The sequence below is a fragment of the Vespa crabro genome, chromosome 4, assembly GCF_910589235.1.
Source record: "Vespa crabro chromosome 4, iyVesCrab1.2, whole genome shotgun sequence".
In the NCBI taxonomy this organism is placed as follows: Eukaryota; Metazoa; Arthropoda; class Insecta; order Hymenoptera; family Vespidae; genus Vespa; species Vespa crabro.
This window is the reverse complement of record NC_060958.1, coordinates 11425675-11451002: the sequence shown is the minus strand read 5'-3', so window position 1 is coordinate 11451002 and position 25328 is coordinate 11425675. Positions and strand designations below refer to the sequence as shown.

General features: G+C 30.7%; 6 protein-coding genes and 1 long non-coding RNA gene across 15 annotated transcripts; 2 read left to right on the top strand and 5 right to left on the bottom strand.

Annotated features, from left to right (window-relative positions):
* The first annotated feature begins 47 nt into the window (after window positions 1-47).
* LOC124423464 (E3 ubiquitin-protein ligase RNF216-like) lies at window positions 48-4248 on the top strand. Of its 2 annotated transcripts, XM_046961187.1 has the most exons (7): window positions 48-1277; window positions 2151-2539; window positions 2651-2881; window positions 2969-3345; window positions 3424-3675; window positions 3754-3940; window positions 4016-4248. In XM_046961187.1, the coding sequence occupies exons 1-7, from the start codon at window positions 368-370 to the stop codon at window positions 4070-4072; spliced, it is 2403 nt and encodes an 800-aa protein (XP_046817143.1). In that variant the 5' UTR covers window positions 48-367; the 3' UTR covers window positions 4073-4248. The 2 variants fall into 2 exon arrangements, with proteins under 2 accessions (XP_046817143.1, XP_046817142.1); XM_046961186.1 differs by having other exon boundaries at window positions 48-2539.
* On the bottom strand, window positions 3336-3938 carry LOC124423467. Its single transcript, XR_006942095.1, has 3 exons — window positions 3879-3938; window positions 3549-3673; window positions 3336-3473 (listed from the first exon to the last, which is right to left on the bottom strand). It is a non-coding gene; the product is annotated as an uncharacterized LOC124423467 (long non-coding RNA).
* Window positions 4249-4608: 360 nt separating the features above from the next.
* On the bottom strand, window positions 4609-8559 carry LOC124423645. Of its 4 annotated transcripts, XR_006942125.1 has the most exons (6): window positions 8400-8559; window positions 7857-8210; window positions 7336-7775; window positions 5532-6564; window positions 5101-5355; window positions 4609-4979 (listed from the first exon to the last, which is right to left on the bottom strand). XR_006942125.1 is itself a non-coding variant. In XM_046961609.1 (3 exons), the coding sequence occupies exons 1-3, from the start codon at window positions 8400-8402 to the stop codon at window positions 7467-7469; spliced, it is 666 nt and encodes a 221-aa protein (XP_046817565.1). In that variant the 5' UTR covers window positions 8403-8559; the 3' UTR covers window positions 7257-7466. The 4 variants fall into 4 exon arrangements, 1 of the variants encoding a protein (XP_046817565.1); XR_006942126.1 differs by lacking the exons at window positions 7336-7775; window positions 7857-8210; window positions 8400-8559 and adding an exon at window positions 6644-7237; XR_006942127.1 differs by lacking the exons at window positions 7336-7775; window positions 7857-8210; window positions 8400-8559 and adding an exon at window positions 6859-7237.
* Window positions 8560-9952: 1393 nt separating this feature from the next.
* LOC124423451 lies at window positions 9953-12075 on the bottom strand. The gene is made up of 5 exons (XM_046961168.1): window positions 11940-12075; window positions 11357-11611; window positions 11129-11296; window positions 10523-10939; window positions 9953-10421 (listed from the first exon to the last, which is right to left on the bottom strand). Exons 1-5 carry the CDS (start codon window positions 11955-11957, stop codon window positions 10086-10088), a joined length of 1194 nt encoding a protein of 397 aa, XP_046817124.1. The 5' UTR covers window positions 11958-12075; the 3' UTR covers window positions 9953-10085.
* A 3276-nt stretch (window positions 12076-15351) lies between these two features.
* Window positions 15352-16565, bottom strand: LOC124423453 (neuropeptide-like protein 30). 2 transcript variants are annotated; one of them, XM_046961170.1, is made up of 3 exons: window positions 16417-16565; window positions 16077-16198; window positions 15352-15670 (listed from the first exon to the last, which is right to left on the bottom strand). In XM_046961170.1, exons 1-3 carry the CDS (start codon window positions 16435-16437, stop codon window positions 15541-15543), a joined length of 273 nt encoding a protein of 90 aa, XP_046817126.1. In that variant the 5' UTR covers window positions 16438-16565; the 3' UTR covers window positions 15352-15540. The 2 variants fall into 2 exon arrangements, with proteins under 2 accessions (XP_046817126.1, XP_046817127.1); XM_046961171.1 differs by having other exon boundaries at window positions 16307-16435.
* A 123-nt stretch (window positions 16566-16688) lies between these two features.
* LOC124423449 (WASH complex subunit 1-like) lies at window positions 16689-24065 on the top strand. 4 transcript variants are annotated; one of them, XM_046961166.1, is made up of 6 exons: window positions 16689-17454; window positions 17729-17952; window positions 18033-18162; window positions 18272-18827; window positions 18898-19777; window positions 21711-22347. In XM_046961166.1, the coding sequence occupies exons 2-5, from the start codon at window positions 17919-17921 to the stop codon at window positions 19768-19770; spliced, it is 1593 nt and encodes a 530-aa protein (XP_046817122.1). In that variant the 5' UTR covers window positions 16689-17454; window positions 17729-17918; the 3' UTR covers window positions 19771-19777; window positions 21711-22347. The 4 variants fall into 4 exon arrangements, with proteins under 4 accessions (XP_046817122.1, XP_046817123.1, XP_046817121.1 ...); XM_046961165.1 differs by lacking the exons at window positions 16689-17454; window positions 17729-17952; window positions 18033-18162; window positions 18272-18827 and adding exons at window positions 23137-23686; window positions 23805-24065 and having other exon boundaries at window positions 19642-19777; window positions 21711-21845; window positions 21905-22036; window positions 22220-23046; XM_046961164.1 differs by lacking the exons at window positions 16689-17454; window positions 17729-17952; window positions 18033-18162; window positions 18272-18827; window positions 18898-19777 and adding exons at window positions 21374-21485; window positions 23137-23686; window positions 23805-24065 and having other exon boundaries at window positions 21711-21845; window positions 21905-22036; window positions 22220-23046.
* LOC124423452 (mitochondrial carnitine/acylcarnitine carrier protein) lies at window positions 20127-25198 on the bottom strand. Its single transcript, XM_046961169.1, has 5 exons — window positions 24990-25198; window positions 24624-24738; window positions 24195-24509; window positions 21014-21187; window positions 20127-20915 (listed from the first exon to the last, which is right to left on the bottom strand). The coding sequence occupies exons 1-5, from the start codon at window positions 25086-25088 to the stop codon at window positions 20728-20730; spliced, it is 891 nt and encodes a 296-aa protein (XP_046817125.1). The 5' UTR covers window positions 25089-25198; the 3' UTR covers window positions 20127-20727.
* Window positions 25199-25328: the final 130 nt, after the last annotated feature.

The following is a 25328-nucleotide window of genomic DNA, read 5'->3' as shown; positions in this document are numbered from 1 at the left end:
CGTTACTTATTGTTTATTACTACCCAATCAGAATCCCCGGGATTGATTTACGATCTTTCAGATAAGAGCACAGATGCTTATTATATCTTAGAATTCATTTCCTCTTCTGCGCTTTAATATACTGTTGTTGTTTACACTGGTAACAACGGTAGAAGTTCAAACGAACAGAGGGATAAATTTATAAGAAACATTTCTCGTTGTCTCATTAGACAAAACTTTTTTAATGAAATTTATTGAATATTTGAATATTGAAGTCGTTCGTAGTCGACAAAAAAATACCATTACCGGCATATAAGAATGAAATATTCTAATTTATGAGAATTTGTTATGTTTCTGTGAATTTTTACGAAATCGTGGATTCATTTGTATGATAAAGAAAGCAGAAAAAATAATAAATATAATATCCGTTAATATGAATTTTTCGGATTCTGGATTTCAAGAGTTCTGCAAGAAGACGGAACTGTCTAATAATAAAAATAATATATCGGTGCAAGATGCTGATGAGAATATTGAAAAAGAAATGAAAACATATATGGAATTGTCAGATGTGATTGAACTTTCAAGTGATTCAGGCGATGAAGACAGTACATACTACATGACTACTGTTTGGGATATTTCAGATATTGAAACTCGTTCACCTTCTGTGATAACTTCTTCGCCACCATATAACGGAGAAGTTTCTGGTATGGTATCCGATAATATAGAGATATTAGAGGAAAATAATAATGATCCAAACAATAATTTAGATTTTAATGAAATTCCTCAAGAATCAAATGGTAATAGAAATATTGATGATATATCCAAGGATAGAATAGATTATTCAAGGGAATTGACAAGTCCAATTCCAGGTTGTAGTAAAGATATAAATAATGTAGAAAATTCTACAGAAAATAGCATTTATCATAAACTTTATAAAGATGCTACATTAATATCAACACTTTTGCCAGACGTAGAGTTTGGATTGATATTGGAAATGCTTAAAAAAAATCAATATGCAAAGAATTATTGTGAACTTGCTTTATGGGATTTATTGCCGGATAAGAGACCAATGCCACAAGTATTATTATCAAAAAGAAAATTAACGGATGATACTTGCGAAGTCGAACAAAAAAGATATATGTCTAAGGAACTTGACATTGTACCTAATGAAGTGCGAACTAATATAGAAATGACTAAAGCATTGTGTACTGTATCATCGAAAGAAAAAGAAAATTTAAATATTAAAGAATCTATTAATTCTAAGACAGAGGAAAAAGAAACAATAAATGATACCGAAAGTAAGTCAATTTTTTCAATTAGTCATAGTTCGATAATACGCCCAGCAAAGTTAATAGTTCCTAAATGTGTACCTCCGTTGCAATCACCATTTATACCAAGTACTAATAATGTGGTCTTAGCCCCTGCTAAATTAACATACGTTAGTAAATATGAAATGAAAGTTACGAGCAATGATAAATCTTTATCCCCTCTAAGGAACTTAATACCAACACAATCCACAAGTAAAATAAATGATAATATATCTCAGACAAATAGTTTTTCTGATGTAAAGGAAAGAAAAAATTGTTCGTTATCTGAGAGTGAAACGTGTTTAAAGTCTTTCAAAAATATTAATGAAATTAATCCAGATAATTCTTCAGATCAAGATGCATCTTCTGTTATTTCTCCTATCATAAAAGACACAAGTGAAGACAGCAAAGTATTAATATCCAATCCTGATATTTCTGAACAATCTACAGAGTTTGTGCCTTCTACAGATAATGATTTGAATGTACCTAGTACTAGTAATGGAATAACAATACCAAGGTGTGCTGACATTGCTATGTCAACATTAAATAAATTTCAAGAAAGATCATCATTAAACACATTAACAACAGCTAATGTAACAGATGAAACGTCAAATTTGGAATTAACAAAAATGGAAGAATCAAGTTTTTGTGAATCTTCTTCAATAACAGAAATACAAAATATAACAATAAAAGACTCAAAGCTTTCTCCTGAAATGACAAAAATTTATTATAAACTTTTATCTATATTTCCTGGAGTGAATTCTAATTACATTAAATCAATATGCACGTTCAATGATTCTCAAGAAATAAACTTGGATGAGTCGACATTGCTCCATGAACTGATTGAACATTTACTTGTTTCAGGAGATAAGCATCCACGTGTAAATATAGAATCGGAAACAAATGAAGCGACATGTGATGCAAATGAACAATATGAAAATATGTTAGGAATATTTCCAGATGCAGATCCCGTTTATTTAAAAGATATTGTAAAAAATATGTACAACAAACCAGAGGAATTGAAAGCATTTGTACAATCTAAACTCGAAACTCATGATTATCCAACACGAGAACAATATTTAGCAAAAAGAAAAATAACTGAGCAACAAAAACAATATACTACAGATTTTAGAATAGACAAATTTTTGGAGATATATCCATGCCCATTTACTCATTTTGAAGATCCAAAAAGACAGTGTTCATTTAATTCAATTGCATTTGAGTTTCTCAAATATTATTATAACAAATTAAAGGTATGTTTAATTATATAAAATAATATTAATGTTATTATTATTGCACTATGAATAACTTTTACTCACTTTCATACCTTTCATTTGTCTTTTAATATTCAAATATTTTCACAGACTTGTACTATATTGCTTGTATATGGACAAAATAAACACAATTTAACTTTAACAGCAAGTACATTGGATAAAGTTAAACCTGAGATGAAAACAAAACGTAAAAGTCTATATTTACCACCAAAAGACATTCCTCTTTTACAGGAATTAACATTTATACAACATAGATCAGAGATACTAACATATTTAAAAAAATTACAACAGGAAGAAACTATGGAATTCCAGAGACTCAAAGTAAATATTTTTGTGATAATGTATTTTCTAGTATAAACGCACTCTTAATAATTTATATAATAATATCAATTGATAATTGTATAATAGAAGAGTAAGGGTCTTCTCCAATGCCAATGCTGTTTCGACGACGAATGTATGCCATCTAAATGTTCCAGTTGTGATAATGGTCATACATTTTGTAATACCTGTATTATAAAAGGTGTTGAACTGAAGTTAGCAGAAAGTGAAACACATATCCATTGCTTCGTAAATTGTACAAGTGAGTTTAGTCTATCAACACTTCAAAAGGTACTTTCTCCAACAACATTTAGTATACTACTTCGAAAAAGACAAGAAGCAGAAATAATGGCAGCCGGATTAGAAGGTTTGGTATCTTGTCCATTTTGCCATTTTGCATCTATACCACCACCGGAAGATAAAGTTTTTAAATGTTTTAATCCTGATTGCATGAAAGAATCTTGCAGGCAAGTATAGTGCTTTTATGATATTATTTAAAGTTCAGAAGCATATTATAGATTTTGATCTATTTATTTTTTATTTAGATTATGTAAACAATTAAATCATGTACCGCTGAATTGTGGTGAAGCTGAATCTGAAAAAGCACATCATTATTTAGAAGAAAAAATGACAGAGGCCCTTATACATAAATGTTACAAATGTAACCGACCTTTCTTTAAAGAAGAGGGGTGCAATAAAATGGTTTGTGTTTGTGGTGCTGAAATGTGTTATATTTGTGATAAACCAGTCAATGGTTACAAACATTTTCGTGGTCAAGGTTCCACGCAAACAGATCTGTAAATACCATTTGTATCATTGTAATGTTTACATAGTGAAACATATACATAAATAATTTTACATATTTTAAATTTTAGATGCCCATTATGGAGCGACAATCATGTAATAAATGCAAAAGCTGTTTTACAAATAGCACAAGAAACTGAAAGAGAAATAAGACAAAAAAATCCTAACATCAAACTAGTTACAAATGGTTTGTTACCAAAAATACCCCACAGGAGGAAAGGTCCTCATGATGATATTCCGAATTCTGATGTTGTACCTGTACGTTATACAAATTTTTAATTCATAACTGAATTGAATTTAATGAAAAAGTTTTTCTCTTTTTTATTTCTTCAGAAACATGCACATCGAATCGCAATTGCAAGAATGATTCCAGAAAATTTATGTGATTGAGATTTTTAAAAATTATTGTATGTATATTATTTTATATTTTATACTTGTATATGTACTTTTGGTACAACCAAAGATCCTTTAATCATAAATGAAATACTTTTCAATGATAGAAATTGATGAACTTATATATTGTTAAATATGTGTATAAAAAACAAACAAGCATATAATATTCTTTATACAATTTGTTACTGATTTATTCCTCTAAACTTTCTATAAAATTAAAGTATACGAATATAAATTTAACTCTCTATAATGCCATTAAACATACTTATATATATATATATTATCTGTATTTTGTAGATTTTATTTCATTTTATTGTAAAAAGAAAATGCATTGTCACTTCATATCCATAATTTTTAATATTTTTTAAATATATGCTGTACTTAGTAAAAAGAATATAATTGTACTAGTACAAATAATATTTCCGTATTATATAATTTTTTCGTAGATACGAGAAAAATTGGTTTATAGAGGGTTAACTGTTAAAATATTTTACAATTATAAAGTGTTTGACACAAGATTTATAACGATGTTATATGTTTATAATGTGAGTTGCAATTTATTTTAAAAACAAAAATATTTTTCTACAATCTTGTTATACTTATATTTATCTCCGATCAAATTTAGATACAAACATGTAAATTTTCAAAATTTGATAATGTCCGAATGCTTTTCAATGATTCACATGAGATATTATACTCCGATCCTTACGTCAATAAGACCTTCTCCTCCGTGATTTTTCATATCATTTTCTTTTGTAATATCTTCGAACTTATGGCTCGTATGAGAAGTAGGATTTCTTTGATTCCATCTACTATGATCTTGTTCGGAATTATGAAAAGATTCTTTCCTTTGATCTTCCTTTTGATCTTTGTTTTGGTCTTTCGTTTCTGATACTATTATTAACTGGAAAAATTTATCGTCAAATTTGAAATTATTCAATTTTATAAAGTTATTTAACTAATGTGAAATAATTTTAATTTCATGTAAAACTGATATATAAAATTGATACTTTTACGCGACATACCATGTCACCTGTTTTTGGATTTCTACAGATCCATTCAGCAATAGCAAAAGATTCGTGGACATTAATATTTTGTTCTGAATAATATTGTTGAGGATTCCATTGAGAGAATCCATTTTGATGATACACGTTTCTAACAGGCCCCCTACGAAATGTTTGACCTTGTGGAACTGTCCACTATGAATATTCGGATTGTCTCCAATCACCAGTTGCTACACCCAGAACAATTAGCGTCACGAAGATAAAAGTTTGCATTTTCTATAAAAAAAAAAAAAGAAAAAAAAAATCAGTCAACCATTACAGAATTATTGAGTTTAATCATAAATTAAAAAAAAGCACGCGTTATCCCAATAGTATCGAAAGAACGCATAGAGAAATAATTAATATATACTAAATAATATTTTCATTTTGATTTGGTCATTATCTAAACTTACTTGAAATAAATGTTAAATATTCTCAGACATGTACTATAATTCAAATACAAGGAGAGATACTTAATTTTCTTGTCTGCTTTTCGTGATTCCTCAAGAATGGTCAGCGAACGACTGACAATGAGTATGAAAAAACTCTATGTCTACGTCAGAAATATATAATTTAAGCAGGTTTTGTCAAGGTCATTTAAAAATGATGGTTAATACATTTGATTTTTTTATTTATTTATCTTTCTTTTTTAACGGAATAACAAAAGAATTTAAATAGTGTTTGAAATAATGAATTTTTTTACAGAATCGATGTTACAAACGTAAAGAAAATATTTAAAAATCTTTTACATTTCAATGAATGAACTTTGTTCATATATACGATCGTCGAGTTTCCTTGCTTTAATTCGTAGAAGTATTAGCATAGGAAAGGTTAATAGAAATCTTCAAAGTTGCACATAAATGTTTCACATATGTCTTTGCGAGACAATACTATCAAAATGAATTATTTAGTATGAATTATTTTTAGAGGAACTACGTGCCGTGTGAAACAATTACAATGCTAAAAGAAAAGAAAATATAATTTAAACGAAAAGAATTGTAACACTGATATCAAAACGAGTTTTCTTTGATTGCATACACTCCTATCGAAGATTGATTCATATACACATTTTCTCTATTTCTCAAAATTTTCTAAATTTTTGATTTCTAAATAATTGATATATTCAAGTCGAAATTTCATTTAAATTTTCATCCCCGATCAAAATATTTTTGATCAAAATATTTAATATATTTTCAAGCTGATTCACCTACTACTCCCGCGACTATTAATATCATAGATATCATAAAACATTAAAACATTATTGAAATACGAATTAAACTATGTAGTATAATGTTCGATTTATTCCGTCTTTTTAGAATTTTCATTCGACGGTTTTAAATTCTTGCTGTCATTTCGGCTGAAATAAAGTTCTTCCATTAAAAATGCCGCTGTTATAAAAATGGATACACCAGCAAATATAAACCATATTATTAATTCTAATGTAATCTGAAAAATAAATATTCAGCTTTATTTTCTGTCTTTCGCAAAAATTTAAATACAAAAAGAAATATGATAATATGTTTACTTCGATGATCGCTTTCAGAATGATCAATGATCGTTCGTTTTTAGAAGCCCATTGATAACAAACGTAAGGTAATATCGCAATCATTAAGAATCCATCTAAACTGCGTAGGATCGCGCTTTCGATCAATTTTCTCAATTTCGAAACGATCTTCGAGCTTTAATCGAACGATTATTATGAATCAGTAGAATAATTTATGAAAATTTTGATGTATGTACCTCTTCTCCTTTTCTTCCCTACAGCTTTCCAGAACGAAAGAATCATAATTTTTATCCACATTTTTATCACAATCAGAAAAACGATTGATTTTTATCGGCATGGCAACGATTTTAGGACGCATAGGTTATTTCGAAAATCTAAATATTCTTTGCGATTAATTTTCACAGAATTCTTATAAAAATTTAAATTAACGAGAACAAATCGTATCGTCGTCGTCATCGTCTTAATCTTAATCAGCATAGAAATCTTAAGACGCAAATCGTCTTACCGGAAATATCACGAAAATTTTTTTAATCGTAACATATTTTTCATCGTACGCCGAATAGATTCATTTGTCTAATGAATATGGCATGCCACTCTGAATATTTTTCGGATCTATCTACAAAAATGTATATAGTTTTCTTTTGTTAACTTCTTTTATTCATTTTTATACAATATTTTTCTTTACTAAACTATATTAGAATAAATCTTATTACCTTATAAAACTAGTTCAGGTATCTAATATTTGGTAGAATTTGTTCGCAATTTGTTCGACTTCTTCGATCAAAATGTATGCATGCATTTGTCATGTTCATAAAGAATTCATTTTTTGTTCGATGTAATCAAATCAGTAGACAGGATATCGATATTCCCACGACCTATATCTGTGCGGTGGTGGTGTACCATAGAACTTTCGTTCGTTCGACTTTTGCCTTCTCGCTACTTGTTGTCTATAGACAAATAATGGCCTGAACACTTTCGCATCTTGGGTCTCGAGATCTTTCAATTCGTCCTTACGTTCCTCAGAAATCGATCTTGAAACTCTTCTCAATGAATCCACATTATGTTCATCGTTCTTTAATATGGCCAAAGGTGGCATTATTTCGATTTTACCATTGTCATCCAATTGCTTTTTAGACATACCGTATGCTTCTACCTAAAAGGAATATTTTCATTTTTATAAATCTCTACTATTTAATGTCAAATAATATTTTCATTTATATAAATTAATACATACAATTCGAGAATTTCGTGAACGTTCGTCGCCTCTTTCGGAATCGGCAACATTAATTCTCTCGATCAAACCATTATCTTCTAAATCCTTCTTCGGCAAACCATAAGCTCTAATACCTGATATATCCTCGTTCGATCCGATATTGATATTTCGAACTTTTCCATCGAATCCAGTTCGACGATCTATATAAGGTCTTTTGAAATTAGCTTCATCGTTGAAATATCTTATTAATGAACGTGTTCCTCCTTTAACATTGTCCGATCTAATATGGGTTTCTAAGTGTGCCGGAGAATCGTTAAGAAATTCTGCGGTACTCCATGCCAATATCGTAATCGTATACAGTATTGATAAAAATTGCTGTTGAAATAATATATATATATATATATATATATATATATATATATATATAATATAAGTATATAGAGATTATTAATGATACGCATGAAATATGCATTATGTATGTAACGTTCGATGTAAACAAAAAAAAAACTTTAGAAGGAAATAAAACCACCGTTCAAGGAGAACTGATAAAGAATCATTGCTTACCATAATTGCAGATTATAGAGACCTTCTGATCTCTTCTCTTGTTGATTAATATAATTACGATATGTTTTCTTATTTCGGCACGTCTTTCGTCGATGGCTTTTAAACAACGTTTGAGAGCAAATATCGAGAAAACGATGCTTATATATAATCGCGTTGAAGCACATGATTAAACTATTCCCACATGTGTATTTAATGGTATGCAGATTCATTGCAGAGGGGGGAATAGTTTCATTCCTAGTACAAATCCTGCTTTTGCGTATCTTCCAGCTTCTTTCATGACTCATAGACTAGTAAGGAACTCTTGGAAAAAAAAGAAAAGAAAACGAAATAAAAAAGAGAGAGAGAGAGAGAGAAAGAAGAGAAGAGGATAAAAGGCTTGATTTCGAAAGATACGTGCAGGTGAAAGCGCCAATGAAATTTATACCATTGACCCTTAAATTTATATAAAATGACATACTTTTATAAAACGCGTATCTCTTTTTTTTCTCTTTCTTTTATTCATCTACGATCGAAATTTAATCGTTTGATCCGCTTATATGCGAGATCATTTATATGTTTGTTTCTGTAATTAAAGGTATAAGATTTAAATGAACTACGTTGTTAACATATCTGAAATATCTTGTCATTTTCTGCAAACAACAGATGCTAAGTATCTATTCATCGGTTTTTACATAGAAATGTAAAAGCAGGTAGATTGCAGAACAGAAATTTCATTGTTTCGACTTTGCTTGTATTCTCGGTTATTGAAATGTGAATGAGTGACGATAAGATCTAAATGATTAATCATTTCCCCTGCAGGCATTAACGGCGCCACACTAACTACGGCTTCTAATCGTTCCACGTTTGTTTGTATTTATGTATGTTTTTTTTCTTTTCTTTTTCTTTTTTTTTTTATTTTTTTGTTTTTTCTTTATAATCGAGTTGGCCATTTAATTGTCTCCAAAACATCAAGAAAGGACTTGTCGAAGACAATGGTAACGTCATTTTTTCAGTTTACTTTGTTTACAAATTGTCCGAAGACGTGAGTCAGCTAAATAAATAGGTAAGAAGGGATCGTGGAACTAAGAAGAGATGTGTTTCTTTGAAAGGCATGTTTGGAAAAGTACGATCTAATTAGTTTTTTATCGATGTGGCTTTTCGCCGAACGATTTGCACGTAATGTTCCGCATTTTGCGATGACATAATTAATAATGGAAGTTAGATAAGATTACGATAAAAATGAAACTTTTATTATTAAATTGAATTTGTTCATCTTGAAATTAAATGGATAAATGTATAAACATTTAGAGACGAGATTCTAATATCTTTAAATATGCTAAATACTACGTCTTGTACAATTAGAACCGTAACACATCGTTTAGACTCTAGATTAATTGCGATTAGCCAGCTTCGTCATTGACTAATCGGACAAAGACGATGACGTATTAAATGAGAGATATCAATGACAAGTTTTTATGGCGTATTCATCTTGAAAGCGTCTCTATGTAAAGAAGAAGAAAAAACGAAAGAGAGAGAAAGAGAAAGAATTGAAATGAAAAGAAATTCTTACGATATTCCGTTGAGATACAATTTATTAACGTAACATTATAAATTAGATACGAATAATGCATAACAACAATATTTTAAACTTTCAAAGGATTATATAACGATCGAGTCATCCAATTTTTTCTTTTTAATAACTAATAATTAGTAATAATCGTCGGAATATCGTGGTCTGTATCGACGTCTTGGATAGGAATCGTAACTTTGATAGGAATTGTATCGTCGATCGTTATAAGCATCAGCCCTACGATGTGCTTCTTGCCGAAATCTAAACAACGGTCTAAAAATGATATCCTCTGCGGTGCTCATATCCTCGTTATTATCCTTCGAAGGATCATTTTTATCATCTTTTGTTTCCCAAAGATAGGGCGAATTGGCATCTCGTGGAACAAGAATGATCGTCGGTAAATTGAATTTCCCAGGTGCAAGATATTCTAAATTTTTAATCTGTGAATCGTACGTCATAGGAGATGATCCGATCTGTAAATGAAACAATTAAGATTTCATAAAAATCACTGACGATCGTTATTACCATATATTCGTACCTTTTTATTTCTTTTTCAATCATTCATATTTTTTACCTCGACTTCACTTCCTATAGAACGTTTCCAAATTTTCGGAGCGACACTCAACGAAGAATCATCGATGTATCGTTGCACCTCTCTTCGAATTTTCTCACTATTAGCATTCAAATAATTCAATTGATCGTCCACAACGGTTGGATTGACATTAGGTAACAGAGCGACGATTGAACTCTCGATCTTATCATTCGTTTCCTTTGAAGGATCGAGCACCGCCACTACTGGTACCGGTATATCCTTCTTGGCGATCTTTGAAATATTTATCTTTTGCGTGACTATTCCTTCCGGCATTTCCACTTGAGGTATTATACTCGGTAAAATGGCTTTCAATTTCTCGTAAGTATCGTTCCGATCTTCTACGAAATCTTTCGATAACGTATTGGCGTCATTTTCTGAGTACCAAGTATTTTCATTTTCCTGAAACATCCCATAATTCTTTAAAATATAGAAATTATAAGAATTTACACTCTTTATGTATCGATTAGAAAATTCTTTAATGGTATATTATTGTGGAATTTGATGTCAACATAAATGTTATAATCCATAAATAGAAATTTTACGTTCCATCATCGTTTATATTGTCGTTTGCCTCCAACGCTTACGCACCTCATTTGCATTGTCCTCAATTATTGGCTGATACATAAGTATCGACTCTTCCGATTGATTGTCTTCCGGTGATTCGGTTTCCGTTTGAAGGTTTTCAGTGATATTCTTTTGAATGTCCTCCAAATGCGACGTAGGAGCTACGAGAATTTGCTGTCTATGGGAGAGCACCTAAAACGATTATTAATAATTAACAAAATCTTTGTTAAACATATCGAATGTTTTACTAACCTGATCAGGCGTATTAGCAGGGATAATAACAACGTTCTTTTTAACAACTAGTCCCGATAAAGATCCATTACCGACGGCATATTGAACGGCATTCTTTACAACTGGATCCTGTACAATGGCAGCCACAGTATCGTTCTTAGTTTGCGGGGTTGCAGGAAGTAGGCTCTCGACATCCTCGCTATTCAGAGGCTTTGCGTAACCACGACCTCCTCCAAGAATCAATGTCAAACCAGGAAACAGAAGTGTCCATCTAAACTGAAACGTTAACACATAACAATGAATGAATAAACATTTTCTTATCTTGAATACTAGATTTGTCATAGATTTTTCGAATGTAATCTTGCATATTATTGTGCACTGATATTTTATATGATATCACTTTTATTTATTATCAAACGTATTCATTTTTTTAGGAATGTCTAGAGAATATTTAAAATTACTGGCTTTTTCTTTTTTATTAAAAATCCTTTAATACATTAATTACGATTTGAAAGTTTTATAGTTTTCCGAAATCGAGCATTTTACGAATAATACAAATTGGCGTTATTATTTGATAGGCAGAAAATCATAGGTATCAACGTACCGACGATAAGTACTTCATCTCGTTGAGAATTACTTAGTTTCTAAGTCAACGCATTTAAAGACAGCTCTAGCCAAAAGTTGTGACTCCTCTGAGTCTCTTATAACGGTCAGTTCGGGTTTTATATAAGGTGCTGAAAAAATTATCGCCAGTTTGCTAAATGCCGTGTGTACCGTACGTGCGATCCACCGATAATCTACCTTTGCCAAGTGGAACTTTTGATAGGTACGCAGTAGAAATGACTTCCTGAAGATCTACTTTACTCCTAATATATTTTTTATATGACCATTCGAACGTTCTTCGTTATGTTAGAAGGTATAATACCTTAGATTATTATTAGTCCTTAGTGCTCGTTAAGATATACGCGTGACTTTTAAACTGATCAAATTTCTACACTCCAAACGATGATCCAATTTTTAATTCTTACGACATCGACAAAATTAGCAAGTCAAACTCGTCATTACTAGTTCGTCATTAAACTTATCTACTGTTCTTCCATATTTTCTTTGTTTTTTTCTTTTCTTACTTTTTTGTTTTTGTTTGTTTTTTTTGTTTGTTTTTTTTTTTTTTATTTTTTTTGAAAAATATGAACTTCGTAAAACGTATCTCGAACGTGTTCCGAGATAACACTGTCACTTAGCACGCGGTTAACGATGCCACCAAAACTTCAAAGTGTTTAACCATCGACTTAGTAAAGATTCTATGCTCTCGGCTATAAAAGAAGCAAGTTACCTGAAAAACACGTTAGTCGACAAATAACTATACCGAATACTACAGGATAACGATCCTTCAAAATGACTAGGATTCTTCTTGTCTTAAGTCTTCTGTTTGGTGTCAATCATTATGTTGAATGTCAAAATTCAAAAACGACGAGTTCGATGTCGACCTCAAGTGCCGTCATTGTTAGAACCAAAAATACGAAAATATCAACGGAGACAAGTGGAAAGGATGCCTCCAACACCGTTGATATTTTTCAAGACATTCTTCTTGATCCCAGTCTTGTAGTCGCTCGTTTGAATCGTGACGTCAGTAATGAAGAATCGACCTGGTCAACACCTTTGATCGACGTCAAGGATGAACATTCTTCGAATGTCAAAGAAGATCTTAATACAGAGGAAGATAGATATCATTCGGTACCATATTGGTATCGACGACAAGATTGGCAGGTAGAAGAAGAAAGGCCAGCTTACAAAAAAAAACCTTACCGGAGATTCCTTAAATATCCAGTATTTTCTGGAAGGTAACAAGGTCATTAGCGATGTATAATGTCATATATAAGTTTAATTCTTTTTTTTTTTTTTTTTTGTTGATTTTTTTGTTTAATGGAATAAACTTATTTTATATATAATTGTATTCTACGTGTGTCTGTGTATGGAACATATAAAGAAAAAAGATATATTTTATCACGTAATATAGTAATACCTTTATTGTTGAATATTTTATATTACACTAACTTATATATCTAACAATAAGTATATTCAATATATTCGTATCACAATAGTCATAAATACTTGAACCTTTCAAGAATATGACGTACGTATAATACGTCGTACTTTGGTAACAGCTTCTTATCTTCTAAATATTGGCGCTTAAAATCTAATCTTTCTCGTCTATAAATCTAATATTTTCGCGATAATAGTCAGTCGACATTTTTTTTCTTCCATCTGGTTGAATCCTCGAGATGAAATTTTTGCAATCTCTCGTCTTCGTATTTACAAGTACTTTTTGTAAAAATAGAAGGATCGTTTCATCAAGTCAATCGTATCCAAAGGATACTTTTATTAGGATACGTTCCCTGTCATCCTAAAATCCTTGAATATTTTTCCTCCATTTTTTTTTTTTCAATAGATCAGAATAGATCTATGCTCTTGGTTTCTTCATTGATCACATTTCTGATCAATCCTTGTCTTCTTCGGTCTTTGGTAAGCCACTTGATATGCTTCTTAAAATCAAATTAGGGAGCACAATTGTTGCTTTCCACGATTAGACTTCTAATAAATAATACTCGTCATGTTTTAAATATATGAAGAATCGGATCTCTCGTTAATCGTATCAAACGTCCTTTTGTCGATATATCAGTCAATGTACTGATCGTCGTATAAATGTTTCGAAATCTCATATATTCGATTCAAAAACGATTTCCACGACGAACTGCTTCTCTTAGACGTTGTCTATAAGCGAGTTGTTGACGATAAACGAAAAGGGGCCGAAGAACATTGGTGCCTGCTGCTGTCTCGAGATCATTGTTCGCATTTTCTTCGATCACTGCGTTGCGTTTCTCGATCCTACTTCGGTCCGAGTCGGTGCTATCCTTCGAGAATAAATTTTCTTGATCATTTAAATAGCCACCAATAACGAGAAGAACCGACGGTACAACAATTTCTTCTTTTCCTTCTTCGCTAGGGAAAACATCGGCATTTATTTTCTTCTCGATTAAGATTGGAACAGCAATTACCGGTTGGAAGACCGATGCTCTGTTGATCGGAGATCCATAGGAACAACTTACAACGAAGAAGAATACAAAAGCGAAAAGCTTGGCAACAATCTGAAAGTGAAAAAGAACAAACGGTTCTTCATTTCATTTTACTTTTCAAAGAAAACATTTTAATCTTCTTCTTTTATAACGTTATTATACTATGCATTGTTTTTATTATTATTATTATTTTTTTTTTTTTTTTTTTTTTTTTTAATCAAATTTAACTTCTTGCCTTACCATTTTCGATTAATGTCAATGATCTTCTATTTTCTTTCCAATTTTCGTAGTTTCCTTTAACAATAGCAGATGCTGGAGAATGAGTATCGATTGTAGATCCGTCGTACTAGCTTCACGATAAGTTTATGAAGGAAAGGAAGAGCTATTGAGTATTTATATCGAACAATGACGTCAAAGGAGAGCACGCTAATCGTACAATGACGCTCAGCGAACGCGATAATTAACCTGGTAAACCAAAATGATCCATCTTTGGACCTGCATAATACGTCAAAACGTTGTCATAATATGTTTTCCATGTTACAGTCTTATAAATTCAACCTCCGTATCCTTCGTTATCCATTTTTCCTTAGACCTTCGAGTTATTTCCATATCATATTCAATTGCTCGTGAATATCAATGTTAATGTACCCATCATTGTGTTTCTTGATATAACTAGGTGTGTCTCAATAGTGATGTTATTATCTACTGGTGATGTTATTAAAATTTGAAGAAAATACTTGTACGTATGTATGTTGTCTTAGGTTATGCATGCATTGAGTCAGAATCTTTTTTTAATGTTTATTTTTTTTCCTCAAATTCTCGTGACAAAGTTTCCTTGGAATACTTATTAGCGAATTTGATATTTAAAGGAAATCGTCTTATGACGAATGATCATCGACAAATAAAATGCCATTGGGAATTAGAATAGAAAAGAATTTCATCTTTCAATCGCAAAAAGTTTATTCTCTTTTATATGCTATTTTTGTTTTTGTTTCTTTTACATTTTTCAATTAAAAGCAACGTGAACGCTTCTTAATAATATGCATTATTCGCTTTGCTACATTTCAAAGATATACATATAATATTGAAAATGATGTGATCGAATCCAGATTGTTCGTTAAACATCTGATTTTACCACCATCCCCAGCCTCTGCCACCCCATCCTCTTCCGTACCATCCGCCACCCCAGCCTCTGCCACCCCAACCCCATCCTCTGCCGTATAAACCGCCACCCCAGCCGTATCTCCATGGTCTTGAATATCTGCAATAATGTACAATTAATAATCGATCGATAATGCACATTTTCGTCCTTCAATCAATTTATTTTAGCAAAGTATTTTAACAAATTATAACTCGTAAAATAATTTTTATAAAAAATTGTAATTTTTATACTAAAAAAACAACCGAGACAATGTTCCTTTTTCGAGTTGAATCTAATGCAAATGCGCTTGGTTTTATACTTGTCACGTGGAACACAACTGTTTACTTCAATGTTAGTATGCCAGACAAATCGCGTAAATCCAATACGCACAACAGATGTTGCATACAAAAACATTCGCGTGTACATGGACGAGAACACACGTGAAAAATATTTATATATCGTAAAACTTGAAAGAGATCCTTTCGGACAACGATCTCTACTAACAAGATTATGTTTTAGAACTCACCCCCAAAAGCTAGCGTCGGCTTCTAAATCATTTTCTTCAGCTAAGTTACTCGGTCTGTTCTCATCTACTTGTTCTGGCATCGGCACGGATACCACAAAGGTTATCACCAACAAAAGCAACACCTAGAATAATCATCGATGTGCAACATATTAGTAGAACTCGACTAATTCGTTTATATACTCTTGTAATTAGCGATAAAATAAATGTCTTTGAAATATTTAAACGCGTACCATTAAATCGATCTTAATTTAAAAGGAAAGAACACCATAGCAGATTAATTCCGGGAAAAGGAATCAAATAAAATTGAATATTTCTGAGATATTTAGGAAGGATCACTTACGAAATGCAGTGGACGCAACATGTTGAAGACTGATATCCAGTTCGGTTTTCTCAGGCTTTATATACCTACATGTTCTCTTCGAGACTTCCCCATCCGTTGTCCTGTTGCATTCGTGCATACGATGCATCTGTATCTTTCCTTGTATGTAATATACATACACGAGGAAAGAGAACTAGTATTTTGCGAGGAGAACCACTCATAAAAATGCCGTATACGTATTATTCCCTATAAGAATGCACGCGATCGTACACCCGTTTACCGTTCACAAATCTTAAATCGATCGACATAGCAAAAATTTGGAAAATTTTTACTTCCTTAAATTATATCATTTTTTCTTTTCTTTTCTATCTCAATCTTATTTTTTTTCTTATCCGGACGTTCATGACGAAAATGTTTATAACATTGCCATAAGTTTACAAGAAAAAGAAGTAAAAAAACATTTGTATCGTGACCCTATCGCAATATTTGTAATTCATAATTGTATGCAAATAAAAAAAAAATATATTTAATCTTACGAGCCTCACGAAGCATATAAATTATTTATAGAAAGTGACACCGTTGAATATGATAAATGATATTAGATGCAATTTGTTCATTGGACGTTCCAATATCGACTTAATCAAAAGTTTGATTTCGCTAAGTCATTTCGAAGGAATGTTAATGAAATGAATAAAGTAAAGAGGATATTAAGATCGTCTATAAGATTATTTAGATACAGGACGATAATTTATATAAGAGACTAGTCACTCTCTTTTAATTTAAATGCGTAAAAAGATCTTAAAGGGGAAAACCGAGATGCGAACTGCAACGATGCATACATTGCTTTTACGTCGTGAAAAGATTTCATCTATATATTCGATATGTACATGACGAATATTCACAAACCCGCAGTGTTAATCGAGTCGTGAAAAAAGTGCAAACATTCGAACGATGATGTGCTCCTCCCTCCAAAAGATACATTTTCATTGTTTATCTGACTTATATAAGTAAGCTTCACAGAAAAGAAGGAGAATCGTTGACCCTATCTTTGCAACCAAGGTCAAGTATTTTTTTTACTCTGAGACTACGAATAATTTTACTTTATCCTGCGTCCTATCGTTTACCTGACTCTTTGTTGTTACTTCGCAACCATCTTTAGCATGCATATATTCATTTTCCGTTCTCATTTTGATTCTTCCACTTTGCTATATTTTACTTTTATTTCGAATTAAAAAAAAGCTTTTATCTTAGACATTTGTATGAACGATTTTATTTCTAATCAGAAATAAGAAAAATTTACTACAATTTTATTTATTTTATTTCATGCATTAAGTAAATATATTCGAGAACTCATGTTTAAATTTTCGATTCTCGATGTTATCGATCGAACAGCCATCTTGTCAACACCATCTATCGACGGAATATTAAAACTAATTATAAGATCAAACCACTGCTTGACCATACTTGTCATAACTTGTCAACACTGATCATAACCTTACTGCATTTAATGCAGTTTTTCGGAAATGCATTACAACATGCCAAGGCATATAGAGATTGGTAAACAACTTATTGAATTCTTTACTGTTCAGTAAACCAAAATATTATGATCATATATTTAAAGGTTATATTACTTTCAGGTATTATACCTAATAATTTGAGACATGAAGAAACAATAGTTCAAATAACTGAAGCATTAGACAATTTAGATTCTGCTGTATTGTATATATTTAATTGCATAGATAAAAGGCTTACTGAAAATTCTCAAAGGTACCTCTCTCACATTTTTCCTTGTATCAGCAAATTTTTGTAAAAAATTTTGTAACATCCTATTTACGAGTAATAATAATCCTAAATCGATATTGTTTATTTTTTACAGACTTTCAGATATAAAACATAGAGCTCTGAAGTTGGAAAATCAGTTACGATACTTGCAATCTAATTTAAATTTAAAAGCTATTAAAATATATTCTGCTGCAAAATATCCTGCCAGTCATACATACAATGAATATAAAGTGGCTATACCATTGCAACGTGATAATATTAGTAATATACCAAGTATTTACAAATGTTCTGTACCGATAAAAGACACACATGAAACACATCTACCTTCTAATTTCAAAACGGAAGATGGCCAGTATTCAATGAATGTTAATCTGCAAGAAAAGTTACAATTTTACTATGTTAGACATAAAACAAATGAACAAATAGAAAATGATATAAATACACGTCAATATGTACCATCTTTACCTTCGTCTGTCAGTGCTCTTCTACTATTTGATAATGTAAATACTACATATAGAAAAACTTTATCATCTAATAAGTCTAATGATAAAAAACAAATTGAAGATGCACCCGATTCAATTGTGCAATCGTGGCATTCATCAGAAATGGATTTGCCATCTGGTTACCTTTATACACCTATGCTTGGAGAGGTAATAACATATTTTAAAGTGTATATCTTTATTAATTACCAAATATTCTAATCTCTTTACATATGTCCAGGTTCCACAAATGAATGTACCACTTATGCTACCAGATTTACCAGGAATTGTAGATAATGAAAAATTTGACTTAGATTTGAATTCACAAAGTCCTATTGCTCCCTCTTCGGCTGTTGTTACTCCTACGGTTCGATTAGATTTACCACCTTTGACTGAAGAAGGTGATTCGCAAACTACAATTGAATCTAATGTTTCAAATCTGCCCAATTTATCTGCAAACAATTCATCAGTCTGTATTGAATCTAAATCATCAACAGTAAATGCAACTATTTCGTCAATTGGAAATAATGTTGGACAGAATGAAACAAACTTTAAGGCAACACAACCTCCATCAACTATGCCACCACCACCACCACCACCACCACCATCGACTGCTGCACCACCACCGCCTCCACCACCACCACCACCTCCTCCTCCTCCTCCACCACCTCCTCCTCCTCCTCCATTTTCAACATTACCATCTACATCATCAACAGAGAAACAATCTCAAGATGAAAGTTTACAAAAACAGAATGAAAAAAGATCTCAGTCTAATATAAAAAATATTAATACCGATGATCGATCAAATTTAATGGCAGCAATACGTGATGCGGGTGGTATTGGAAGAGCAAAATTGAGACCTACAGTGCCAATTGATAAAAAAGAAAATCGTTGGTCATCGGCTTCGGTAGGCGGAGATCTAATGGCAGATCTTCATGCAAAATTAGCTTTAAGAAGAAAAGGTATTGCTGGCTCTGCAACAGGGGCATTAGAGAGAATGTCAAGTTCAATACCACCACCGCCGCCTAAGTCAAGTGAACACTATGCATCCGATAGAAATTCTGCTACGAGTGAATATGATTCTCAAGCTGACACCGATGACTGGGAGGAGTAATTGAACGGTATGATTATATACAATATCATATGGAAATTATGGATGTGAAATGTTAAAGAATTAGGTAAAGAGATTAATCTCTTTTCTTTTTTACTTCATATAATATCTTAAGATTGTGTCATGTACAAAAAACTACTATATAACTATATATATTGTAAACAATTTACAATAATCTTGATAAATATAATAAACAAGATACAGCTGTATAATATTATATTTAATTACAAATCAGTATATGCATAAGCAGTACAATGCACTACTGTTTTAAATAACAAAGTTCATCATTTTATATTATAACTCTTTTTTATAAAAATAAATTATAATATCTAGATTTTTTTTTTTTTTTTTTTTTAAACAAAAAAACTATGTTCATTTAGGTACCTAGATTCAATAGACCAACTTTCAATATAATTTATACATTCTTATGTATAACATTGATTTAATAAGTTATCATACAAACGAACACTTCTACTTATTTCATTTTCAATATAAAATGTTGATATAGATATAGTACTTTTATAATTTACTCAAAAAATATAGAATTAATATTTCTTGGCTTGTGATATGTATGGCAGTGCTATATATATGAATAATATATATTTCTTAATATTATATTGTTGATATGTCATATTTCCTTTATAAACTATATTGTTTTATTCTTAGAAAATTCAATTAAAATATAATTCTCTACTGAATAGTAACATTAAAAATTTAAACATTTTATAAACAAACAATTTAAAAATTCAATATTTAAAGAAACCCATAGTTACACTATTACAATAGTAATTATCATTCAATAAATGAGGCAAGTTTTGTTGTTAACTTTGTTACTACTACTTATGAGATTACATTAAACTTTTAATATGATCTACAAAATAGTATATTGTATAAAAAGTATGATCAACAAAAGTATAATAAACCATTTGAATAATTGCTATTGCAATCCTAAGTTTAATTTTATAAACTAGGTGCTATCCAATTTAAAACATTCATAGCTGCTTCAAATCCAAGAAAACATGCCGCATTTGCGGGAAAAGCACGTAACATAACGGGTGTGCACCCTTTATAAAGTGCTCTAAGCCCCTCCTCTTTTAGCAAACGTGCAAACACCTCACGAATACCTTTTTTATATGTGCCTTCAGGAGCTATGAAATTGTCAATTGATTAGGATCTCAAATTGATTATATGCATTCATATAAAATGCAAAAATTATCGAAAATAATCTTTATTAAAAAATACATACCTGCTTGCAATCGGCTTTTTAAAACATCTGGTGGAATACCAACTACCCAATTGGCAATACCAGCAAAACCACCGGCTAATATTGTTGATAATAAACCTGGTTTTTCTCCATCAGGTACTATCCACCTTTGTATAGTTTCATATGTCATAAAATACATTCCACTTGCAGGTATATCTATAAGAATATTATAGTAAAAGGTTAGAATATATTGATTAGAGGTTTCAAAATATTTCTACTAATCAGAAACAGTCCGTAAATATTACATACAATTAATAACAGTGGATAATGTATGTGGGTGGATAGATAGAAGGCATCCTGTTTGATAGGAGGTATCGAGGAAGATAGATAACAGTTTACAAATTTCAGTTTCCTTTGGAACAGCGAACTGTTACTTGGTATAGAAATTGTGCTGCATTCAAGAATTTTTATAATTATGGCAATTCCATTACTTTATCTCATCATTTTTTTTTGGGTACATAATTCTATATAATTTGCACAAATAATAAATTTTAATATAGTGTAACTTTCATTCACATTCAAGATATATTTAAGTATTAGATTTGATAATCCTCTCAGGCTTATAGCATTTGAATAAGCAACATTTTAATCAATATATATTTATCATTATTTTAATAAATATAATTTCTATATAATTAGTGATGTAAGTGTTACATATATTATAAAATTGATTATTCAGATACAGTGTATGGGACAAATAATAGATATTGGTGATATTTGGGAAACACAATGTCCTCAAGGATGTTCTTGTGAAATAGAAAAATTTTCTGATCTGCCACTACATCAATGGACTATTCCAAGAAAGTGGAGTAATGTAAGAAGTAAATCTGTGAAGTGTTTTTCTTTTTCCATTAATAAATTTCTATTTAACAGACCCCAACAGTGGATGAAAATGATTTTAGCTCTGATAACGATCACATAGGTGATGAATTATTAAAAGTTGCAACATGTGTAGTAGCAGAAGAACATGAAAAGCTTTTAAGCATGCTTCCTTCGGATATACAGGTAATGTTTAATCAGTATCGCTTATACAAATATTGAATTGACAATTATATAATGTAATGATAGAAGCATCATGTAATGCGTTATTCTATTAATTTGTTGTTTGTAAAAAAAAACTAATGAAAAAGAAAAAGTATTCTTTTTTTTTGTTTCTTTTTTTTTTCTTTTTTTTTTTTATAATTACAGGTTCTCACAATACTTAGGTCAGGTAGAGGAGATGCTGAAATTTTTTTCAAAGCTACAACATTTCAACGTTTTTCTGAATTACTATCTTTAAGTATTGAGGGTATAGATTATAATGACCCTTCTGTAAAAGATGTAAATAGATATGAATCAAAAGGTGGTATAGTTTTAGCAGGTGACGCTTTGTTTCCATTGGGAATGACATTACTGTATTTGAACTTAGAACGTGTCAGATTAACAAGCCTTAATTTAACAAGTAAAAATAAAGCAAATCTTGTAATTAAGCCAATGAATTTACCTAATGATGAAAAACTTTATAAGGAGCAAGTAGTAACAAGTGCTACAAATGAGCATAAAGGACATAGATTAATTTTTCTGAGTCAGCAAAACAGTGGAGAAAGTGATGACAAAGAAATACTTCCATATGATATTTACAAACAAGAAATGGATGGGTATAGAGAAAATGCTGGTCTTTTCACTGGACTTCGTGCCCTTACACATTTGAGGGTATATGATTGTGCACTTAAGGACATATCTTGGCACATGTTTGATGGCCTTGATAGTCTTCTCTATCTTTCATTAGAAAAAAATAATCTGAGATTTATCCCAGAATTTTGTTTTTATGGAACACCAAACCTAAAATTATTATCCTTAGCAAGTAATCAATTACTAACATTAAAAAGTATAGATTTAGCAGGCTTGTTGATGTTGGAACAATTAGATTTAACTGGAAATAATCTTACATTTTTATCAGAATTATCTTTTCCTCCATTCCCTGCTCTTAAAATGGCTGATTTTGGAGAAAACCCAATGGATTCTGTATTTCCAAGGTAATTTTGATTTCATGAAATATAAAGATAATATGAATATCACATAATTCATTACAATATGTACGTTTTCTTTTTCTTTTTTTTTTCCAGTACATTTGAAATTATGAACACAACAAAACAATTATATCTTGGAGGCACAGGTTCAAGATTAAAATTGCAAAGGAACTCCTTATTGGGATTACTACAATTGAAAATATTATATTTGTATAATGTAGAAATACCATTGTTAGAACGTTTTATCTTGCAAGGAATGCCATCATTGACACATTTAAAAATACGTGGAAATATTTCAAGTGTGGATTTAGATGCGTTTTCAGATCTTGGAAAATTGATAGATTTAGATTTAAGTTATTGTCACATTCAGCATATATCTATGGACGCGTTCTATGGTTTAGAGAAAGTGAAACGTATAGACTTATCTAATAATGATCTGGAATTTATACCACCTGGATTATTCAGTACACAATATCAAAAAGAATTGAATGAAATTATTCTCACAAAAAATAAATTAACTACATTACCTTGGGATTTTTTTAAAACCTTATGGACAGTAAATAAGCCATCTCAAGTGCAAAATATAAAATTGGATGGTAATCCATGGGATTGTACATGCTCTATGGCTACTTGGAATCCACATTTGGTATGTAAAACTCAAATTACAATGTAATTTATAGAGATGAAATATTTATAATAATCTTTGTTATCTTTAATATTTTGTGCATAAACGTTTATAATATATAATTTGTCTGATTCAATAGGTGAACAGAATTAGAGAAACAGCACCACGTTGTTTCACACCTAAAAGACTACAAAATTGGGGAGTTTTCCATGCTCTGCGTAAAGGTGGTTTGCAATGTAAAAGATCAAAGCGAAGGCGTATGCATGGAATTCCAAAAGTATTAAATTATGAAAATAACAATGCTATAAGTTAGCAAATTCTTTTTTACTTGCTTCTAATTTATAGTAAACATTCTAAATTTGGATAAACTAAAAAAATATATCAAATATGATATTTAATATATACTTTTGCAATTGTTTCATTTAAATTTTTCTCAAAATGTGATACATACATGCTAAAGCAGGTTATACATTTAGTTATACACTACACTGTACAAATATAATTAATGTAATTTATCATATTTACAAACCTCTCAAAAAGGTTGCACATGTACCCTTATAAATACTCATAAGGCCTCCTTCTCGATAAAGTTGTTTAGCACAATCAAAGGGACCTTTATATCTTTTCTCTGCATCTGCATGTTGTATTTGTAATAGACACTTTATCCGTTCACCAGGCGCCATGATAATAGTTGTAAATATTCCACTAAATGCACCAGCATAAAATAATTGTGGTATAGTGAGCTTATCATCTGGACTTTTTTGTTGTAACTTTTTTCCAACACCATATCCCAAAAAACTCATTGCAAATATAGGTGCCACTCCAACTAATGGTGCTCCCATACCTAAGTAATGTTTAAGTTATACCTGTTGTAAGGGTATGTAGATATGTATACAATATATGTATAAAACACTATTATAACAAATAATAATATTAATAATATGAATTATATGCATACCCTTGTATAAACCACGTATTCCTTCTTTTGCTATAGTTTTTTTAGCACAATCTAATGTACCTATATACATAGGCTTTTCATTCGGTCCAGTAAGCGGCATAGTTTGAAGACGCACCTTAAAAAAGATAAATAGTATAAGTATTTATATAATATAAGTACTTAAATCACATAATTCTGATATTCAAGTAAATAGCTATGATAGAGAAAAGAATTAAAATTAAAAAAGAATATAGAATAAAATAGAAGTAAGCAATTTCTACTTGAAGATCGTGTTTAAAAAATACAATCATCAAAAATAATAGAAGAAAATATAATTAACAGATAAAATAATTTATTCATTTTTTATGGTTAGGAACATGATCTTACTTTGATAGTATCAAGAGGATGGCCAGCAACTACTGTACATATTCCACCAAATCCTCCGCTGAGGAAATATTTAATAGGACTCACGGTTTCAGATCCCATTATTAAAAACTCGTGTTAATACTATATTCAAAATTACTTAAACTTTTCTCGGTGTCTCTTTTATGCCGCATCTAAGTCCAAAGGTCAATGATAGACATTAACAATTTACTTATTTAAAAGTAATCGTTGATAAATAGACTGAATTTTAATTCATTCATATTACCACTAGGTGCACTAGTACAAATTTTCTCCGTCAGAGAGCACTTTCTGTAATATCTGCGTAAGTATCTAGCAACACTT

What these genes read in the sequence shown, in the direction of transcription:
- LOC124423464 (XM_046961186.1), top strand. Translation starts at nt 368, where the DNA reads ATGATAAAGAAAGCAGAAAAAATAATAAATATAATATCCGTTAATATG. An exon ending in TGCATGAAAGAATCTTGCAG is followed by an intron (nt 3,346 to 3,423) that starts GCAAGTATAGTG and finishes TTTTTTATTTAG; the next exon opens with ATTATGTAAACAATTAAATC. An exon ending in CGAATTCTGATGTTGTACCT is followed by an intron (nt 3,941 to 4,015) that starts GTACGTTATACA and finishes TTATTTCTTCAG; the next exon opens with AAACATGCACATCGAATCGC.
- LOC124423645 (XM_046961609.1), bottom strand. An exon ending in GTTCACGAAATTCTCGAATT is followed by an intron (nt 7,776 to 7,856) that starts GTATGTATTAAT and finishes TATTCCTTTTAG; the next exon opens with GTAGAAGCATACGGTATGTC.
- LOC124423453 (XM_046961170.1), bottom strand. Translation starts at nt 16,437, where the DNA reads ATGTTGCGTCCACTGCATTTC. An exon ending in TGTTGCGTCCACTGCATTTC is followed by an intron (nt 16,199 to 16,416) that starts GTAAGTGATCCT and finishes TGATTATTCTAG; the next exon opens with GTGTTGCTTTTGTTGGTGAT. An exon ending in GCCGACGCTAGCTTTTGGGG is followed by an intron (nt 15,671 to 16,076) that starts GTGAGTTCTAAA and finishes ACATTATTGCAG; the next exon opens with ATATTCAAGACCATGGAGAT.
- LOC124423451 (XM_046961168.1), bottom strand. An exon ending in TTGAGGACAATGCAAATGAG is followed by an intron (nt 10,940 to 11,128) that starts GTGCGTAAGCGT and finishes GGGATGTTTCAG; the next exon opens with GAAAATGAAAATACTTGGTA. An exon ending in CTATAGGAAGTGAAGTCGAG is followed by an intron (nt 10,422 to 10,522) that starts GTAAAAAATATG and finishes TTTCATTTACAG; the next exon opens with ATCGGATCATCTCCTATGAC.
- LOC124423452 (XM_046961169.1), bottom strand. Translation starts at nt 25,088, where the DNA reads ATGGGATCTGAAACCGTGAGTCCTATTAAATATTTCCTCAGCGGAGGA. An exon ending in ATGTGCAACCTTTTTGAGAG is followed by an intron (nt 21,188 to 24,194) that starts GTTTGTAAATAT and finishes ATATTCTTATAG; the next exon opens with ATATACCTGCAAGTGGAATG. An exon ending in AAAAAGCCGATTGCAAGCAG is followed by an intron (nt 20,916 to 21,013) that starts GTATGTATTTTT and finishes ACAATTTCATAG; the next exon opens with CTCCTGAAGGCACATATAAA.
- LOC124423449 (XM_046961164.1), top strand. Translation starts at nt 21,447, where the DNA reads ATGGCAATTCCATTACTTTATCTCATCATTTTTTTTTGG. An exon ending in ATCTCATCATTTTTTTTTGG is followed by an intron (nt 21,486 to 21,710) that starts GTACATAATTCT and finishes TTGATTATTCAG; the next exon opens with ATACAGTGTATGGGACAAAT. An exon ending in TTCCAAGAAAGTGGAGTAAT is followed by an intron (nt 21,846 to 21,904) that starts GTAAGAAGTAAA and finishes TCTATTTAACAG; the next exon opens with ACCCCAACAGTGGATGAAAA.